General features: G+C 40.3%; 2 protein-coding genes across 2 annotated transcripts; one reads left to right on the top strand and one right to left on the bottom strand.

The window, feature by feature from the left end:
- Nucleotides 1-202: 202 nt before the first annotated feature.
- LOC306741968 (disintegrin and metalloproteinase domain-containing protein 10-like) lies at nucleotides 203-11,680 on the top strand (the record flags this gene model as incomplete). The annotated part of the gene is made up of 16 exons (XM_079224304.1): nucleotides 203-269; nucleotides 2,615-2,765; nucleotides 4,304-4,422; nucleotides 4,525-4,683; nucleotides 5,224-5,333; nucleotides 6,744-6,893; nucleotides 7,217-7,309; nucleotides 7,408-7,591; nucleotides 8,279-8,442; nucleotides 8,549-8,732; nucleotides 9,330-9,480; nucleotides 9,598-9,781; nucleotides 9,880-9,988; nucleotides 10,117-10,337; nucleotides 10,425-10,551; nucleotides 11,490-11,680. The coding sequence occupies 16 exons, from the start codon at nucleotides 203-205 to the stop codon at nucleotides 11,678-11,680; spliced, it is 2,364 nt and encodes a 787-aa protein (XP_079080430.1).
- A 6,267-nt stretch (nucleotides 11,681-17,947) lies between these two features.
- Nucleotides 17,948-21,739, bottom strand: aqp9a (aquaporin 9a; the record flags this gene model as incomplete). The annotated part of the gene is made up of 6 exons (XM_079223656.1): nucleotides 17,948-18,152; nucleotides 18,950-19,167; nucleotides 19,964-20,082; nucleotides 20,215-20,352; nucleotides 21,303-21,429; nucleotides 21,638-21,739. 6 exons carry the CDS (start codon nucleotides 21,737-21,739, stop codon nucleotides 17,948-17,950), a joined length of 909 nt encoding a protein of 302 aa, XP_079079782.1.
- Nucleotides 21,740-21,789: the final 50 nt, after the last annotated feature.

Genomic DNA, 21,789 nt, shown 5'->3' with positions numbered 1-21,789 from the left:
TGCACCCAGACACAGTTGCCGCTGTGATGAGCGCAGGCCTGGATCATGGACGCATTTGGGGGAAGGGATGTCAGGCTGCCGTGCGTCTGACGTCATGACGCTGGAGAGAGGAGGCGATGAGAGGAAGGTGCAATAAACACACAGGGCGTCTGCGCCTATCTAAGTAGGACAATAAAGTGAAAACGGTGTCAATGTGCTAACAATGGATTTGTCAGACATGTTTCTTCTTAAAGTGTTCCTTTCCGTGTGTTTGCTGAACTACACCCAAGGTGAGTGAGGCGTTTCGTGGAGAAAACGTTCCAAGTTGTGTTGAATCCATGAAGCTAAGCGGGGCAGAAAGGCAGATAGCCCGCTAGCTAACAGACGGATCAGCAGGGCCTGCTTGTTGTGAACAGGACTGCACCCTTTTTGCCGGATTACTTCGAGCTAAAAAATGACACTTGGAGTACAAGCTGCCTTGAATTCGCGCAGTCGATTGAAATGAACCGATATTGATGAGTTATTTCTGCGTGTTGTCACCGTTTTTATTGTCTGGTTTGGGTTGGTTTTGTTGTTATCGTGCGAATAGCGCCGACAGCCATTGTTATGAGAAGATGGAGATGCCGACCGGGGGAACGAGCCGTTAGCTTGGTGCGAGCTAACGGTCGAGCCGCCAGCGTTCCGGTTGCTGTCCAAAAATAAGACACGTAGCAACTGTCGTTATGGTACCTGGCTCGTGCCAGGTTTTAGAATGTATCGCCTTCAGGTTGGCGTCAGTGTCTTCTGTGTTGGGACTGGGCAACGCTGTCCTCTCATTTAACCGATCTACTTAATGCTTATTCTTGTTTATCTATTGTCTGGATTCAATAACTTATTTTGCACACACAAAAATCTGTGTGTCTGTATGTATGTATGTGTATATGTGTATATATATATATATATATATATATATATATATATATATATATATATATATATATAATTTTTTTTAAACGAATTTGATTAATTGCTGTATTGACTTCTCATGCAAGCAACGCATCATATACTAGTCAAATAGTTTACCAGTAAAATATAATTAGCTGCATATGGTTAAAATGTGCTTTTATTAAAATGTAAAACGGTTGTAAGCTCCATATTTATTTTAGGCGATGGGAATATTTTACATCTCTCACTGGTTCCTTGTCAAATTGTCAAAAGTAGCAGACACAACTTGTTCACTTCACCTCCTGTGGTACATTTAGAGGTGCTTCCCAACGTAATTTTATCACCCTTAAGTTGTTTTTATAAAACATAATGTGGATGGTTTGTTTAATCAAAGATATGCCTACTTAATGCTTAATATTTTGTCATCTGTAGGCTTTGATCAATTTAAATATTTCAGAATAGTCATGGCCTTCACTTCTCATAGTCACCCCAATGAAACATTTAATGTTAGCACCTAAATATTTCATACATTACATGAACAGAGAAGTAGCTGAAGCCTGGTCTACTTACCGATGTTTCCTACATAGTTACCCTGAATCCTATAATTTATGGCTTACTAGTCAGGCACAATGACCTGTCAGACAGTACTAATTACATATATTCTATTTACTCAAAATACTTTCTCTTGGTTTAAATGTCATGTGGAAAAAAATCGGATCTCAAAGACTTGTAGCATGCTCAGTTCACTGTCTTAACATTGAAAACAAAGCAACTTTCTGAAGAAATTAAATGGTCTAAACAAAATGACTGTTTTTTTTAATGGAGTTTGTCAGTCTGCTTTTGAGTGAGAAGCAGTTAGTGAAATGGGTGGGAATTTTTCCCTTCGAGCCCACCACCCACTCTATATATAATAATTATAATGTGACGCTCGGGGCTGTTAAGCACAGCTCCAAAAACTGGCATCCATTTGACTTATAACATATTTAGCTGCATTTTATCAGACAGGTTTGCTGTCAGTTTTCATAATTTTATTCCTGCCTGTCAAACACCTGCCTGATCACCCAATTTTTTGGGGCCCCTAAATTATCCTAATTAAGGACCATGTCTCAGTTACTGACTCTAAAACGTAGCTGTTTTACTCTGATGCCATCTTAAAGACTCAAATATGATCTGCTTGAAATATATTGCCGAACAAACAAAACTACCGTTTCAGTTTCTCTGCCATCAGCTAAAAATAGTAGATGTGACAGACACACTTTGGTATCAAAGCTGTTATAGACATTTCTTTTAATAATCAACACTTGCAATGATTAATGCACTTGCAAATGGCAAGGTGGTACAAAATGTAAACCATAGGTGTGTGTTCCATTTTTATCTCTTTACTTGAGATTTCATTAGACGTATTTGCTTTTATTTTTTTTACATAAGGTAGTGGACAATTTTAGTTTTTTATTAGTTACCTTTTTGTCAGCTTACATTTTATTTCCGTGTAATGAGCTCTCAGGCACACTTATATTCCCGTTATTTTGGTCCATTTACTTATTGTACATACATATACAACCCAGAATATATGACAAAAAGATTATATCTATACACCTACAATGGTTGTGTTACTTACTTTGATTCTATAAATATGCTTTTCGTCAAGTTTTATAATATTTATTTCCTTGTTTTTGCTGATAACATGGGTTTCTCTGTTCTTTTCACACAGGACACTATAGAAATCCCCTGAACAAGTACATCCGTCACTATGAAGGCCTGTCCTACGACACAGAGCTTGTGCACAGCAACCATGAGCGAGCCAAGAGGGCGTTCTCGCATGAAGACAAGTTCCTTCATTTAGATTTTCATGCCCATGGAAGGTTTGTCAATTTTCCAAATATTAACTTGATGGGAAAATCTATTTGGATCTTTTTCTGTCTCCTCATCTATGTCTTTACTTACTTTACGGTCTCTCTATTTATTTGCAAAACCCATCTCTTATTCCTGCATTGCTTATGTTTAAAGGTGCAGGTCAGCTATAGTAGAGAGTTGAACTGCAGAGTTGAACTATTGATAATCAATTTAAATGTTCAAGCCATTTTAAAGGAAAAATGGCAGACATTTCTCCGGTCCCAGCTTTTCAGTGGTGAAGATATACTGCTTTTCTTTGTCTTATGACAGTAAACAGATCAATTTTGGGGCTTGGGACTATTGATTGGACAAAACAAGCAATTTGAATACATAACCTTTGCCCCCTAAAAAAAGGTTCATCAATTGTTGTGTGTGTGTGTGTGTGTGTGTGTGTGTGTGTGTGTGTGTGTGTGTGTGTGTGTGTGTGTGTGTGTGTGTGTGTGTGTGTGTGTGTGTGTGTGTGTGTGTGTCTGTACACATGATACCTGGGTGGAAACCCCTTTTAGCTAAAGAAGATGGATGGATGGACACATATAGTCTTTGTCATGGTGCTTCATCCAGCATTTTGAAGAGGTGGTGTTGTTTGATAGAACGTGTTCACACTCTCCATGACAAAGTCAAGACCATCTGGCTGGAAGCTTGGCAAAGGCTGTTTATCGTACTGCCTTCTGTGCCCAAACTCTGACGCTGCTTAATAGGGAAGAGAACGATAAAAGCTGTGCAAACAAACGCAGAGAAGGAAGATGTCTGTTCCTTTTTTTTTTTTAAAGCATTAATGTGTCAGCTTCTTTTCTTTTGAATGAAAGTCAAACTCTTACATTTCATTTGCAGCACCCCATCCACCTTCTTTTTCCTGATTGAACGAATTTGTCATAACAGTAAGCAATTCTGGTACAAAAGGTTTTCTACATCTACCAGATTTGTGTGCAATCAGGTCGAGTTTGACCATCACTTTCTGATCTTAATATTACAAAGACCCCTGATTTCTTGCAGTCAATTTAACTCCTGTGTCTGACCTGCAGAACAGTAGCTCACACACTATAAGAGCACACAAAAAGGGCACTGTGTAGGTGTAACATGAAACCAAGATTTACCGTAGCATCTTTGTTTCCCATATGTTTGATCAACAAAAAAAAGCAGTATTGATTCAAGATGTCCTAATTTTCTGTTCCCTCTCTTACAAGATAAGTGCAGTTTCCCTTCTGTAGCCAAAATCGGTTGGAGGTTTTCTCTCTGCCAAACTGTGCCCTTCCTTTAACCTTTTTCCCTTTCCCTTTTCATTTACGTTTTCCTTTCCTCAAACACAGAGGGAATATTGCTTACCTACAAAAGTGGGGCCAAATTCAGATCCCCACCCAAACCTCACACTTTGACATGAATAATATCAGCTGATGAGTTCGGAAACAAATTTCTTGCAATGTAGATAACACTGTTTTAACCTTTGTTATCACATTGAAATGTTCTTGTGTTTTCTCTTTTGCCAATATATACATTTCTTTGATTTTAGACATTTTAATTTACGGATGAAGAGAGATACAACCTTGTTTGCCCAAGATTTGAAGGTAGACGTTTCAGGAGACGAGGTTCCATTTGATACCTCTCATATCTACACTGGAGAAATCTACGGTACGACTGCCCTTCTCATTTCAACATACCTGTCTTAATGTATTGCTGCTTGATCACGTGGGAATCCTCTGACACCTATACATCTGTAATTTGGACTCCCAGGTGAGAAAGGTACCCTGACTCATGGCTCCATTGTGGATGGTAAATTTGATGGCTTCATTCAGAGCTACCATGGCTCCTACTACGTGGAGCCTGCTGAGAGATACCTGGAGGGCAAAGACGTGCCGTTCCACTCTGTCATCTATCACGAAGACGACATACGTGAGTCCCCAGCAACTTCAGCTGCACAAATACTTTGACACGGTGTATTCATCGAGTATGTGTAATTGGATGCACGCTTTTGTAAATGTGTGATCGGGGAAGTGCAAGGTTAGAGCAGCTTAGCTGATGGAGGCAGACTGGTGTGATCGGCCCACAGGGAGCAGAGATACCCAGGGTGCTTGTTGGCTGTGTAACAGGATCTTTCTCCCGGGCTACTGGCTCATTTTAGCAGTCTTCTCCATGTTGGTACTGATAGCGAGCACCAAGCACACTTCACTACGCTGGCACCCCCTAATTTAAATTGATCTGTGTACATATTGTATGTGGCTGAGGGGCACGTTGAATAGAAATGTTAGAGGAATCGCTAATGAGAGCGACACGAAAGTAACAGTTTACATAGCAAAGCTGGGCTCAAGTGGCGGGTAAGTACATCCATTAGCTGATCCCGAATAGCGCCAGAAATAAAGAGACTCAGGGGGTTAAGTAGCTAACATTGTCTTTCATAATCCTAACTGTGTTGTGTCTGCCTCTCTCATTCAGACTACCCGCACAAGTACGGCCCAGAAGGAGGCTGCGCTGATAGCTCAGTGTTTGAGAGGATGAAGAAATACCAAGCCTCAGCAAAGCCGCCAAAGGTGAACTCCACCACAGTAAAACCTGACAGTGTCCATTAAAGGGATGGCTTGGTTGGAAAACTGTGGAAAATCTACACGTTTCTTTCTTAGTCAGGGTTAGAGATTCCCTTGGATGCCCTTTTAAGTCTCTGTGTGCCCTTTGAGGTTATATTTACTGGTGAGAATAGTCAGTCTCGGCTCAATTAATGGATGTCTGCATGATTAATTAGTAGCTCATCACAATAGAATGGGGGGGGGAAGTTGTTTCTAACGAAAGAGTTTTAAAAGATATATTCTAGAACTTGTTTTTTTCTCAACAATGCTTTTTTTTTTTTTACAAATGAATATTCAATACAAGTATAGAAATATGTATAAGTAGTGCACTCTATAACTCTATATTATAGTGCACTCTACTCTGAGTGCACTATAATAAGTGCACTCAGCCATGCTGCTGTGGGTGTGTGTTCACCAAATGGCAACCTCCTGCTGAGAAATTAATCCAATGTTTATGTGACAAATGCTGCAGTTCTTCAAATGGCCACTTGAGGCCGGCTCCAAGGCAAATTAATCTCTATAGACCGAAACCACCCACTTTGAGTTTCACAACAGCTCCTCAGACACCTATGGGTGACATGAGTGAGGCTGCATCCATATTTTATCCAGTCTGTAGTGTTCCATAAAGAGGAAGGGAATCTGAGGTTTGATTTATTGTAATTTCTTGATTAATTACAATACATTTACATACTATAAATGTGTACTTAATAGCATGTTATTTATTTCTATCTCTCAGAAGTTTCACATTGTATTTATTTTCATTTGAGAGGAGTTGTTTCTGATGTCTATGTCATCCATGAAATGAGGAAAGCTAGGTTAATCTCACTGTCTTTGAAAGCAGTTTAACAAAGCGTACCGCTGTTCTGAATATATTTCCAGAATCCTCAAAGATTCCTCTTTACAACTATATGAACTAATATTCAGTCTGCTGCGCAATAATAAATGTTTTAATTGCTTTCTCAAGTTTTTTTCTAATCCAAACAAAGATGAATGCCAGAAATGACACATGTCCTTGTTCAATGTAAACCATGTGAATCAGGAATACAATATTAGGCGTTGTTATATAAATAAATATGAATGTTTCTTTCCAATATATGTTCCCCAAACCAAAGCATTCCTTTTATTGGACAGTTGGTGTGCTCTTTTTTTTTTTTTTTTTTTTTTTCCTTTACAATTTCTTCCCTTTTTCCCCCCACCATATTCTAATATGCAATGTAGATAGTAAATCTTCCATAGCAACAGAGTTGCAGTTCATGAACATACTGCAGCTGAAAAAGCCCAGCCTAAAAATACCGGACATTATTTATTTAGCTTCAGTTTGGTTGAAAAGGTTGTATATCCATATATGTTTTATTTAACTGTTTACTTCCTACTCTCATCTCCTCACACCAGGAGCTCCACACTGAGGCGGGCTTTAATGATCCTGTGCTGCTGAGGAAAAAGAGGATGGCCCAGGTGGAGAAAAACACCTGCCAGCTGTTCATTCAGACTGACCATCTCTTCTTCAAGTACTACAAGACCAGGGAGGCTGTCATTGCTCAGGTAATACACAGTCCCAGTCACTTATTTGACACTAGCTACGTTGGTGCTGTTAGAATTCGATTTAGACAGTCGGTATGTAGTCTATTTTGTGTGATATTGGTGGAGATGCACATTTTTTACCAACAGAACATTATACAGAAGAGTTTAAAAGTTAATTAGTTTTGGAATAATTGCATTCACACACTTTAGTTTCCACTCGTACTGTAGGGTTGCCAGCTGTGGGGAAACCACAACGTGACAATAGCAGGCTGAGGTGCACAAAACACAGTAGAGTACAGTAGAGTACACTGGTAGTTGAAGCTTTTTTGTTATAACTCTTTTAGATCTCCAGTCATGTCAAGGCCATCGATGCCATCTATCAGGGGACAGACTTCATGGGCATTCGCAACATCAGCTTCATGGTGAAAAGAATCAGGGTAAGTCTTGTACAGATTATGAGGCCTGTTTTGGATTCTAGATTTCTTCCCTCTGAACTCATCATCATCATCATCATCATCATCATCGTCTTGTATAGATCAACACCACCAGCGACGAGAGGGACCGGTCCAACCCGTTCCGCTTTGCCAACATCGGTGTGGAGAAGTTCCTTGAGTTGAACTCGGAGCAGAACCATGACGACTACTGCTTGGCTTATGTTTTCACCGACAGAGACTTTGATGACGGGGTGCTGGGTTTGGCCTGGGTGGGAGCCCCTTCAGGTACTGAAAGACAGATTATTTAGTCTCTGGTCACCAATGACTGTCCTTTTTTTTTTTTAGAAGCATTACACAGCATATAACGTATTGTAGAATATTCTTTGTATTTTGAAGTAGGCACATTATCATAAGGGACAACCAGTCTTGGTGAATATGAGATTATTCTAGCAAAGCAGCTGTGATTTAGAGTTTCAATTTATTGGGAATTATCTGGATTGCACATTGCAGCTACAACTAGAAAAAGTGTCTGTGATATTTGGGATTGCAAATGCTGATTTGATTCAGACTGTAGAACCAAATGTAGCTTCAAATATCAACTCAGACAATATGCAAATGTAATGTTTCCCAAAGGATTTCATTATGGCCCTAGCCATATATTTATTGCACTCTATTATTATTATTGTTATTACATTCTTAATTTGATGTTTTAACAGAAGATATTGCACTGTTGAAATCTTTAATTTACTGTGTCCCCCGCTTGCAATGACACACAATTTGAATTTAACATAATCTTTAAACATGTTGATAAATCCCGCTCATTATGTTCTAAAGTAAGACCTTATGTCATCTCAAAGTTAATTAAAAAATTGTCGTAGCATAAATCAGATTCTCCCTCTTTAGTAATAGAAATCTTCATGTTTTGTAGCTGTGGTTTGAAAGACATTTCTAACTTGTGCTTTCATTTTGCAGGGAGCTCCGGAGGCATTTGTGAAAAAAGCAAGCTGTACTCCGACGGAAAGAAGAAGTCTCTCAACACTGGTATAATCACTGTACAGAACTATGCTTCCCACGTACCTCCAAAAGTCTCCCATATCACTTTTGCACATGAAGTAGGACACAACTTCGGCTCCCCGGTGAGTTACTTAGACGCGTCACATTGATGCATGGTGAGAATGAATAAGGCTCGCACACTTTGAACCTTCTTCTTTTAACCTATGATTTTTTTTTCCTCATTCCCAGCACGATTCTGGATCTGAGTGCACCCCAGGAGAATCCAAGAGCCCAGACAAGAAGGAGAAGGGCAATTATATCATGTATGCAAGAGCTACATCAGGCGACAAGCTCAACAATAATAAGTTCTCCGTCTGTAGCGTGCGCAACATCAGCCAAGTGCTGGAGAAGAAGAGAAGCAACTGTTTTGTCGGTGCGTTTCACTGTTTTCATCTTCACTGTCAAACTATTCAAAATTCAAACCACAACATTGTTCTGAATCTGCTTTCCCTGTACTGATGAGTGTGGGGGACTTTAACCCCCCGTGCTCTAATTAGTGATTTAATTCAGGCTGCCTGAGAGTCACCAACATATTGCCTAGTATTGGCTTTGAAAAGCAATCTTGGCTTCCATCCAGTGTTATTTTTACTGACAGTATTAAGCATATTTTTAAATTTTTATTAGTGATCTTTTTTGCAAGTGTCACACTTATTTAAAAGCTTAATCTATTTTGCACATGCTGTTTGAAGTCTCATGCGTACATATCCATCTTGGCTGATATGAAAATAATAGATTTTGGTGTACGCTTCAAAACCTGTCTTGGTTCACTGAAGGGTGAAGACTGTTTTCGTTTCCCTGTTTTTTGCAGCACCACATTCTCTTCAGAACAATGTTTTGTAATGAGACTGTTTTCTTAGTAAATGTCTGATTTCTCTTTGACTTTTAGCCTCCAGTACAAGAAGTCAAACTATAAAACACGTTCTTGTTTTTGGGGACCAGACTCAATGTTTATTTTTCCTTCCCAAAACAGAGTCTGGTCAGCCCATCTGTGGCAACGGCCTGGTGGAGCCAGGAGAGGAGTGTGACTGTGGCTACAGTGATCAGTGCAAGGACCAGTGCTGCTATGACGCCAACCAGGCTGACAACAAGAAGTGCAAATTAAAGCTCAACAAAGTCTGCAGGTAGATGTGGAAGTTATTGTGTGTGTTTTTAGTTTTTGCATTTTGAGGTTTCATAAGGAATATCTGGCAGCTCATTGGTGATAGTTCTTGACCAAACTGCTCTCTCTCTCCCACCAGTCCCAGCCAGGGTCCTTGTTGCACTCGTGAGTGCTCTTACAAGGGTCGTAATGAGAAGTGCCGAGAGGAGTCGGAGTGCGCTCACCAGGGCATGTGCAACGGAGTTGGTTCCCAGTGTCCCACATCTGAGCCCAAGGCCAACTTCACCGCCTGCCACGGAGAGACTCAAGTCTGCCTCAACGGGGTGAGCCCTCACACCTGGAAGAACTGGTTGTTATAGCAACTTTCTCTGCATACCCGTCAGCGTCTGATCTCGCCTGTCCTCATGCTCCTCCCCCGCAGGGCTGCTCCGGCTCCATCTGTGAGAAGTACGGGCTCGAGGCCTGCACCTGTGCGAGCCTAGATGGAAAGGATGAGACGGAGCTTTGCCATGTGTGCTGCATGGAGAAGAGTGAGTCATTTACCTTTTTTTTTAATTTGTTCTGCCTTGAGAAAATAACATTAATCTAAATATAATGTGCCTGAGATTTCATCTTTTTCATTTGAATCGTGTTGACTGTCTGTGATCCATCTCCGCAGTGAATCCCAACACGTGCAGCAGCACAGGATCAGAGCTCCTGGCTCGTTTCTTTAATAAGAAAGTGACCACGCTGCCAGCCGGCTCGCCGTGCAATGACTTCAAGGGCTACTGTGACGTGTTCATGAAGTGCCGGCTGGTGGATGCGGACGGACCGCTGGCCAGGCTGAAGAAGGCCATCTTCAACCCAGAGCTCTATGAAAACATTGCAGAGTGGATTGTGGTATGTATTAACTTCTTGATTCTGATTGGATGATGAGTATTATTATGAGGTCTTTTTGTTTTGACTGTTTGATTTGTGCTTCTCTAGGCCCATTGGTGGGCAGTGCTATTGATGGGTATTGCCCTCATCATGCTCATGGCTGGCTTCATTAAGATCTGTAGTGTGCATACACCGAGCAGCAACCCCAAACTTCCTCCTCCAAAACCCCTTCCAGGTAAGTCCAGAGGTTTACAAAGAAAGATGACAAAATCTAACTTTTATATATTTATTTATTTATAAACATTTTGTACATGGTTTACCACTCGACTGCCAAACTGTCACAGTTAACCGGTGTACATGGATGTCCTACCTGCCACTCCATTGCGTTGAAATATGTAATATGTATGGTGTTCAATTGAAGGTGTTTGTGACGTTGTGTCCATCCCCTAAACTGTCCTGGTTCTGTTAAGCCACACGCAAAAAAAAGTGTCTGTTTTAAGATATTAACATACCTCAATAAATAAAAACACTCTGCAAAATTATAGTCAAGTTTACCAGGTTTTACACCAAAACAGTGTAGTTTAATTGATTTTAATTATATATATTTTGTTATATACTTTCATTTTATCTTACTGGTTCTTATTGCAACTCAAATACCTTTTAAATGAACAGACGTTGAGTTTTGGGAGTTTAGTCACGTCGTCTTTTATTGGCATACTGGTTAACGTGTGAAAACCACACACTGTTTGGGCTTCTCTCAGAGGAAAAGAGTGTGAGAGAAACTTGTTATCTTGTTATCAAACAAAAACGCTGGTCCTGGATCAGACTGAGACAAGATTTAGAGCTTCAGCAACCAAAAAAGGCGTTGTCAAACAGATATTTAGGACCAAAATACCACTGCTGCGATGCACAATTGCATTTTGGGCTGCACCGTGGCGAAAAGCTGGGAGCGGTGCAGAAGAATGACGCAAGTTGATGACGCGTCTGCTTGAAACCCTTTTTTTTGCAACCACCATTTTATTAGACCCATCTCTCACAGTGTGGCATGCAATGAACTTGTTGTTATTGCAGTGAAGGCAGCAGTAGTAGAGTGTCAGTATGTGCAATTTAGTTTGTAGTAAACCTACCACCCGTCTTCTAACAAGCTCAAATAACTGCCTTTTACCCCGACAGGCACTTTGAAGAGGCGGCGAGCGCAGCAGCAGGCTAACTCCCAGGTGCAGAACCAGTCTCAGCACCCGCACGGCCACCAACATGGCGGCCAGCGGCAACCCCAGAGGCAGCCTCAGCGGCAGGCGCAGCAGCCCCAGAGGCACCACCGTCAGCCCAGAGAGAACTATCAGATGGGCCAGATGAGACGCTAAGACGCTGCATCCCGCCCCCCTCCCCCCAATGCCTTGGCTCCTCCTTGTGCCTACAGTGGGAAACAAAAGCGTCACTCCATCCAAAGAAAAGCCTGACATGGTTGTTAGTCATCATCATATCCTCCATTTACAGACAAAACGGATGCGTGAAAAAGAGAGAACACTATCTAGCAACTCGATTGGCTCTTCGTGGAGTGGACTCAACCATCAGCCATTTCCAACGCAGTGCGATCTAGCATCTTTTTCCACCTTTTTTTTCTTTTTTAAGGAGTGCCAAGGAGTTAAGGATCATGTGTAGCTTTAGTACATTCTGTGATGTGTTTTTTTTTTTTTTGTTCTATTGCAACGTCTTCTTGAGTGACACGCCCGTGGCTGCTGGTGAATTGTTCCGTGATTTTTCTTTCGCCATTCTAGCCAGGAATGAGAGACACTCAGTGGGGATTTGCGGCACTTTTTGTGATTTACACATGTCGAACAGCAAAAAGACACAGGCTCCGGTCTCTCGTGCAGACCGTCTTCTGCATGTGACTGTACATATTTAGTGTATCATAAGTGAAAACAAACTATTTCTTCTACTGTAAATGTGTAATTCTTCACATTTTTCTTTAATTTTTGGGTTAGTGCTCTCAGGACTCTTAACACATAGTTGAAGGAGTGATGGTTGTGATGAGTTCCTTGGACGTTGCAGTTGAGGATTTGGCGCCATCAAGTTCTCTTCGCAGTTGTCCTATCAGGTGGATCTCTTTCACTTTCGTTAGATTGCAAATTTCGAATTTGAACAACAAGGTCACCATATCCCACTTTTCAGGCCTTTGTTCAAGGTCCCTTTTTTCATCTTTTTTTTTTTTTTTTTTATTGTCTTGCTAACATCATTTTTTGCTTATGTTGTCTAACCAGCTAGATGAGGTCATGGGAACAGAAAGGGAACATCACCTAGTTTGGTACACCTTTTATTGTCTTACCGAATTTGTTTTTGATAATGAAGAATGAAAAAACCACTAACTGAAGCTGAGGATGATTCTACCTGTTCAGATATGAAGATAAGGGAACGTGAAGGCTGCTGTGGCTTAGTTTAGAAGTGAGAGTGTATCATGTTACAGAGTTAGTTTACATGAGTGTGGAAATAAATTTAAAAATGACTCCGGTGTGGATGTACAAAAAAAATTGTAAGATTAAATCATTCTATTATTCTTCAGATAGCAAATCTAAGAACTTTTCAATGTGGGCATGCGGACACATTTATTAAATGTGACTATTAATTGACAAAGGTCTGTAATATTTGTATGTCACACAACACTATTTACTTTGACAGCTATTAATGTGAGTCTTAAAACAAGTGGAAGGAGCAGCGTAACGCAGCAGCATTGTCACACTATTCACACATTTCCTCAGTGTGTTCACTAGTTTCACAAGAGACAAGCTGCTGTTTTTTATTTTATTTTTAAACTCACCTGCAGTTATCTCCCAGTCAGATTTCATCACGGACTAAATCCCCAAAAGAGCACATGAGTGCATGCCTCAGTGTGAGTTAACAACAGAGTGCCATAGACATGTATACAGCTGATCTTTTTCCGCACAGGTTTTATATAAATACAGTAGAAACCTGTGACGTTTCCAAAGCTACTTTTGATGGAAGAAATAACGGAGATGGGATTGCAAAGCCGGTCCAGTTGTGCAAAATCTCATGATTTTATTTTTCCCTGCAAACATTTCACCCGCCAATAGTTTTTGGGTGAAGTGGGTGAAAAGTTTGGCACATTTTTATATTCAGCAAAGTACATTTTGTGCTCTGACTTCATTTTATGCTGGCATAATTTTTTAAACGCATGCAATACTATTCCCAACTGATATCTCACAGGACTGTCCTGACGGTCGTAATAATCACACGTGTGCTCTGGAGGGGATTAGAAACAATGTGTCTCACAGTCAGTAGTTTATTTCACACGGCAGATGAATAAGGCTGGTCGGCGGTCGCTATACCTTCTCATTTCTGTACAAAATGGAGCTCTTTTTAAATGTCATCTTCTAGGCTGGATCCCGCCTGTTAAACCTAGAGAATTTACATGTAAACTTGTACAGTACTTCGAAAATTTGCATTTCATTTGAAAATGAAAAATTACATTTTGATACATCCGTTTCATTTTTTGTATTCTAATTCCAGAGTAAGTTGTTCAAAGATGTTCATATGTGACAAACCTTCCTCTCCTCTAAGTTATTTATGTTCTTATATGTGCTAGTTGAACTGGAGTTTGCTTCTGATACTTTCCTCCACCGTCATCAATGGTAAAAACAATTCAGGGTGATGGAGTTAATGTTACATTCTCATTTTTGTCTTTGTTCTCCTGTGGCATGGTTTGGGTAGAAGAGCAGAAGAATAATGCCTGTAAATTTACTTTCTTTTTAATTTCGTAGTCTTGGTAAAGTTTTTAGATAAACGTGCACTGAAAATGTCCAAATTGAGTTGAAATGTTGTAGGTGATGTAGGCCGAAAGAACACAAGATTAAAAAGTAATACTACTGTCTGATTTTAATGTTCACTGTGTTTTATACAGTATCGGAAATTTTTGTTCACTTTGAACATTTTTACTAAAAAAAAATTTGAAATTGTATTGTGCAAAGAGATGTAATTTTTGGAGTACTTGAAATGCATTAATTAAAAGACTCATTCAAAAATAAAATAGGCCCCTGTTTACTGTCTCTCATGCGTGCTCTCTTTTTCTAATCCTCTAGTTTATTTGCATTCGTGTATGAACGTATACGGCTATAAATCTTTTCGCAAAATTACCCAAAAAAAAGGCATCAGATGTTATTGATAGTAAGGATGAGATGGGTCTGATTTATTGAATCCTCATGTTTTTTATGTTCTTTTATCCTTTTAAATTATTCATGGTAAAGTGGGATGTTAAGAAAAAAAGAAGGGATTTTAGATGAATTTTATTGTATTCAGATGAACTGATGTGACAAAGAAATCACAACAATGTAACCTTTGCTTGTTGCTCTCCTCTAGTGGTGGGGCTATGCAGCTGTATGCTGAATTGGGTAACTTCCTACATATTGCAACTTAACCTGCTCACTCAGCTGGGAGCAGCTGTTTGATCAGTTGCTGAAGTGCTGGGAGCTTTTGCATCCTGTGAGTCACCACCAACATCAGCACCACAAAGCCACACACTGCTTCTCATCCCCTCTGTTTCCATCATGAGTACTTCAGTTATCATTCACTACTTCATCTGAGGAGTAAATAGTGCATGTTCAGTAATACTTTATTTATGCGAGTAAAGTGGCCCAAAGGGATTTCATGCCGCTGCTCAGACATTTGTATTTTCCTCTGTCGATGTGTTTATCACATACTTAATTTACTCTTTGCCTAAACATTGATGACTTTTTCTTCACGCGTATGTTTGATGATGTAACAACCAGAGGAAAGCACGCATTAGCACACGCAGTGGAATGCTATTGATTTTCAATGTGGATTCTCAGCTGCAGTCGCTGGTCGTGACATGAACAGTCACCCTAAACAAGTTCAGGTTCAATATTTTCTAAGTATTGCAGGCGGTGAGTTGAAATGCAGTAGATTTAAATTGTTACTACTGATGCTGTACTTTCCCACAGCGCTCTTCAAGCTGATGTCACTGTGCCTTTAAACAATCTCCCTGCAGAGCGAACAACGCTACTGGTCAATACTCTACATTTAGAGTTTCAGCTCTGTGCAAGGAGCTGGCGCCACGGCCGATGAGCGAGCTGCACCTTTTGTCTCCTTTCAGTGACAAAGCATGATTGTAATAGTGGCACCGGCCGGCTCAGTGTCCCCCTGACTGAATAGAGTGGCAGCTGGCCCCGAGCACTACGAAATAAGAAATGGAAATTCAATATAACTCCCAGTTCATTGGCCATGATAAGGCCCATAGGTTAGATTAGATTTCCAAGTATATTTTTAGTTTGCATAGACTTATGTAAACATAATATCCGGCAAGAAATAATGTGACTGATCGTTACAATATGCGTTATGTATATATATACACACACACACACACACACACACACACACACCAGCATTCCTCATATTGAACTTATTTGGTGTATCCATGTGATTTTACAAAGAGAAGGGCCGATGCATTTTTCCAATCCCATTTCTCAGAAGTCTGTCCAGTGCTTCTTCAAAGCAGGCAGAATCAGAGTAAAGTCATCGCACATCATTCAAAGCCCCTCCTAGGTGAGAGACGAGAGGGGACAATCACATGCACCTGCACATGAAGTGTTATTAAGCTGCCAGTTAGTCTACTCCTCTATTCCTCTCTGCTACATGTATGCAATTATGCAATGAACAATAATGTGATTTGTATTTTGACCCTCAGGCCGGCGTCAGATGAACTCGTCCTGCAGCTCTATTTGGTTCTCCTACTGGTCACTTTACTGGTCTGCACCTCGTCTCTGAAACTCACATGACATGAAGAGGGGACTGACTTGTGAATACTGTCATGATCTTGGATTTTGTTTAGTTTGTTTCCTGTTTTATTTTGTTAAAAGTTCCCTCTCCTCTTGTGTCCTGTCTGGTTTAAATACCTGCGTTTGTTTGTTTTCCCGCGTTTGTGTGCCCTGCCCTTATTAGTTTCCCCTGTCTCTTGGCAGCCCTGTGGTCACCTGTGCCTCGGCTCAGCTGTTCCCAGTTCCCCATTGCTCAGTCTCTATACCAGTGCATTAGTTATTGGTTGGTTTGTCTTCAGTTATGTTGGGAGCTCTGTGCCAGTTGTATTTGTCCTTACCTGCTGTTAACTGCCTGTTATGTTGGACTCCTGCTTGAAAGCTTTTTTTGTATTCAATCATCGCAATGTTTCTGCTGCTTTCTCATTTTGTCTGCGGTCCATCCCCTGCTGCCTGCTCTCCAATCGTGATAATATAAATGTATATATATATATATATATATATATATATATATATATATATATATATATATATATATATTTGCTTTTTGTTACACTTGGCTCTCACTTTGCACAATGTTGAGTGTGACACTCGACGGATGTTTTAAAATTCTCCATTTTAAGGGACAAAGGTTTCTCTGCTTTAAAGTGTCTGTCGTGTCAAAGTTTCTCATGATCCAATGTGCAACTTATATAAGTGGGATCTGGAAATGTAAAACTTGGGAAACACATACACATAGAATGTATATTTCAGAGGGCAAAGGACTTTTTAACTATACATAAATTAACTTTTTATGGAGTCTGGAGGGGATCTTTGAGTAAAAGTTTGAATTCCGTACTTCTACTTGTCACAGAGGACATTTGCATTTCTGTATTTATAATTTTACTCAAATAAATGATTGAATATTCTTCTACCGCTGACCAAAAGTGTGAAGAGTCTCCCCAGAATGACAGGATGGCTATACTTTAATTTATTAAAAATCAAATCAGTCCCAACGTCCCACTGTGGCTCTTTGAGTAATCAGCTCACACAGGAAATATTTTCCAGCATGTTGTACTGAGCTGATTCTGAGAGGTGTAATCATCCTCAGCAATCATAACAACAAACAACTAATAATCCATCTTTGTTTTTGTCCATTTATAGTTGAAGATGTTTAATCTTAGACCAATAAATGCACTTGTCTGCTTGTGAGGTTTACAGCAAAGATTTGCCTGCCATGACCGTCCTCTTTCACTTCATCACACAAGCCTTTACAACAATCCAAAGGACGTTAAGCGATGTATCGGGTAATGGTGTAAATGCTGAGATGGAAATTACATGAACAAACTTCAGTTTAACTGCAGTTATATATATGATGGAGTCTCATCTCCTGAAGTTGAATATCTCTTATGAGCTCGATATTTGTAGAAACTTTAATGTCGACAAAACATCACAGAGTAAAATACAAATGTTAATAAAGAACAAGAGGGGAGGATTTCTCGTGGTTTGCAAAAGAAGAAAACAATTATAAGCTAGAAGAAAAAAACTGAAAGTTTGAAGTGAATATACAGAGAGAATCATCACAACCACTTAAGTAGAAGGGAGCAAATGTAAAAGGAGACTTCATGTAATTAGTCCAGTACCAATTGTTAAATACAGCCAAATAAAGGGTCTAATATCTATAATACAGTATTTACAACATATAAATGAACATTAATAACAATGTTAAGCAAACAGGACTGAGATTTCCATGTGTTTATGAAACATAAAATGTTAAATTGCAACGGAGACAGTCCAACATTAGTGTGGACACTGACAGAGGAGGCCCGTCTTCACAGATGGAAGAAGGTTAATTGTCTTTTTAGTTTTTTAGCTCATCGTGATCATCTCATATTTGTCCTTCAGACTGCTGTCCTCGTCGTCCTCGTCTTCCTCCTCCTCCTCCTCCACCACGGGTTTCTCTGGCACATCCCGGTGGTGGTGCACCTCGATGAACAGGTAGTAGATGACGGCTGCCACCACGCCCCCCACCATGGGCCCCGCCACAGGGATCCACCACCAGTGGCCTGCAGTACTGCAAACAACAAAGTGTAAAAGCACAGAGGCAGAAAGAGCTAAATAAATCTCACACCTCACACAGAGGCCACTGTAGATCACTGGTGCCATCACTCGATCATTCACGAGCATCGACTGCATCTGTGGAGTGCGTGTGACCTTATGTAACACTGTGGTTCATGTCAGCAGCTCAGGTCTTACTCCGTTAACAGGATGACAATCTAGCAACTGTCACAGCCTCTTGATTCATTATTGACTATAAGTTAATTTGTTAATAAAGATGCATTTCATTGAATATCCAAAATCGCAATTGTATAAGATAACATCTGCATTGAGTTAGACAAACAAGCAAATAAAATCTCTTTTTGTTCACTAAAAAATAATGATTCACAACACACGATTATGGACACTTTAAAATGTTTCTATAATGTAGCTGGATTACACTTCAATAGTCCACCTCTAACATGATATGCTTATAATCCAAAGGCGAATTAAAACATAATTGAGTTAATCTACAGCAATTATATAGGTTGATCAAATAAGACATTTTGACTGTTATGTGTACGTCTGTATGTTTCTATGTAAAAACTAATTTCCATCTGGGACAAAAAAACTAAAACAAATCTAGTTCTCATTTATCCTTGTTCTCTTCAATAACATCTCATATGGCGGTGCTCTAATAACTAAACAAATAAATTAAATGATGGTGTATTTAGACATAGCACTGCTAGTATTTGATTCAACCCAGGCAGATAAGAGAAATCACACATTCAACATAACATAACATCCTGATCTGTCTTCCTCTGCTGCAGTTACCTGAAGACCTCCATCCCCCATCCGGCTGCAGCGGTGAACAGTCGGGGTCCCAGGTCTCTGGCGGGGTTCAGGGGGTAGCCACAGTTCAGTCCCATGGACACGCCGATGGCCATGATGATCAGACCGATGGCCAGCGGCTGCACGCCTTTGGGAGCTCCGATGTTTTCACCGTCAATGATAGCCAAGATGCACAGGACCAGCATACCTGTCCCCACCACCTGCAGGAGTGGAACAACATTTGTTTGGTAAACTGCAGAGTTTAGGCAACACAGGACGAGTATGTCAAGTTATTATATTTATCTTGACTTAGGGGGTCTCTGCGCTTTTAGCTTCCTACTTCTCCTGCACAGGTTTAAAAAAAAATTTGCAGACAACTTTACGTTCATGTATATTTAAGTCTGTGTATATGTGACTGTCTTTGTGTACGTATGTCTTTTATATACATTTTTTAGATCAATAAAATGCGTAGAGTTAACCTGTTTATTGTATGATTCCTTCTCACTGTTTTAATTTGTAATGTGTATCATTGAAACAAGTTTAATCTAAAGGGTTCAAATCTAGATTTTAACAGCTATTAATTATTATTAATAGTTTAGTATTTAGAGGCAGAACCCTGTACAGCATTGCTGTGACACAGATATTCAAAATTAAACATTAATATGAGCACAATCACGCTGATTAGAGTTTAATTAGACTTATCTCAGTGGTTCACCTGATGTGGTTTTCAACAGTTTTAAGATGGTAGACGTGTTATTTTTGGATCGCTGCACCGACTAAAAAGGTGGAAAATGGTGTTAAGTATAGATTTGACCTTTCAGTGAATGCCAGGAAATGCCAGGAAATGGGTCATTAGACCCAAAGCTGAAGCAATAGAGAGGGTATTCTCAGACTAAATGGGGCAATCAATTTTGCATTAGCTACATTTGCCAGACTTGACAGAATTTAAAGGCTGAATGGGAGCGACGATGCACAATTTGTTCGGGAGGTCATTAGGCTACCGTGATCAGAGCTCACCTGATCGATGAAGCCGCCGAGGACGGAGAGGTGTCTCGCAGGGTAGGAAGCAAAAATGTGACCTGTTGCATTGATTCCCGTCACTGACAGAATCCCACTGGTGAAGTCCATGAAAGCATCTGTGAGGAGTTGTAACCATTAGTATCTCATTATCATGAACGTGTAGCTGAAATACTTTGACTGTGACAGTCATAGCCAACTGCTGTGGTTTAATATGCAAGTGTATGGGGATACAGTTCAGGTGCATTCACCGTAGTATAATCCAAAGACTGCAGCAGCTCCAGCAAAAGCACCAAGAAACTGAGCAATGACATAGAAGGGAAACTTCCAAATCTTCAGCTTGCCCAGAATCACCATGGCCAGAGACACAGCAGGGTTCACATGGCCCCCTGGGACGAAAGACAAAGCAGAGAGTGAAAGAGGGGTGCAGTGTGTGGAGGAGTCTGGCACGATATCCTCTCCATCATTAGTGAGGCTGTCACATTTACGAGGGGCAGCAGAAGGAGAGCGGCCCCCGGGGCGGTGATGGGTTTTGTTATGTATGTTCACAGGCAAAGAGGAAGAATGATGGTCACATATTAGAAATTCAACCAATGCATAAGTAAAAAAAACAAAAAACAAAAGGGAGCATTATTCTGTTCCTTTTTATTAAAACTGCGCTCACATCCTGCCAATCTTTTTTATTTAAAAACATCTGTCATCTGCCAGTGATCTGTCTCCATGAATTCTGTTTGGTCCTTTTGTTGTTAAATTGGAAGTAGCTGCTGCTCAGATGAGTCGGGCAGTCTCGTTTGGTCTGATGACCGTAGCCTGTGATCAATGGAGTTTGCAGGACATTTAGTGCCCAGGGTTATGTATGACCCTGGAAAGGCAGTGCCCCAACACTAACAAATCAATGGTCGGTACACTTTCATTGGATCTGGACAGAGAGCTGGCACGTCCTTGCTGACACTGGCTGGACAGGAAGTCATAAAGTTATATTATTACGAGCTGCAAGCCTCATGTTTGCATTACAACACATACAAGGGAACTATTTATGGTTGGTTGCATTAACTATGAATTATTTGAATGGAGTCTGTAGCGCTAAACAGTAGATTAAATGCAGCAAAGAAGCTAAATATGCAAACAAAATTGTATTATTAAAACCGATGATATTTCTTCAGTTGATTTGACAGGATGCCATTACCCAGCAGAGGAGAAACGTGATCATAACAACACCTAATAATAATTATTAATTTAACTGCATTGCAGATGCATTACATTTGAAGTGCCGTATCAAATGTGTGGGGAGTGGTGGCTTATGTGAAATAAGTTCTCCTTGAGTGGAAACCACATTTACCTGACACTCCACCGGCCACGTACGCCGCCATCATCAGTCCCACAGAGAAGCCGATGTGGACGGTGAGAGGCTCACCCAGGCTGTTTCGACTGAGGACGGTCTGAGCGACTGAACCACAGCCAAACAACTGACAAACAAGAGAGGAGATCAGCAGAGTTTCACTAACATCATAAAGGGACAAGTAGATGTATTAGCATTAGCTGGAGCAGATTAATGATCACATCTACAATATCTCAGACTTAATAACTTCTAAAGCAAATATATTGTGTAAAATGCACTGGATTGCAATTAGCGTGAGAATAAAACAAAAACATTTAATACAAAATGCTACTTACAACCAAGACAAATGTCCCCAGGAATTCTGCCAGGAATTCCTTGAGTATTCCATGTTTGAGAGCACAGTGTTGCCTCATGCTTCTCTTGTGTTGTATTTCCATGTATAACTGTGCCAACTGCTGTTAAAACTACCAGATGTCCAGCAGTGTGA

This window comes from Taurulus bubalis (assembly GCF_910589615.1).
Source record: "Taurulus bubalis genome assembly, chromosome: 9".
NCBI classification, from domain to species: domain Eukaryota; kingdom Metazoa; phylum Chordata; class Actinopteri; order Perciformes; family Cottidae; genus Taurulus; species Taurulus bubalis.
Note: the sequence above shows the minus strand (reverse complement) of the source record. Positions and strands in the feature narration are given on the sequence as shown.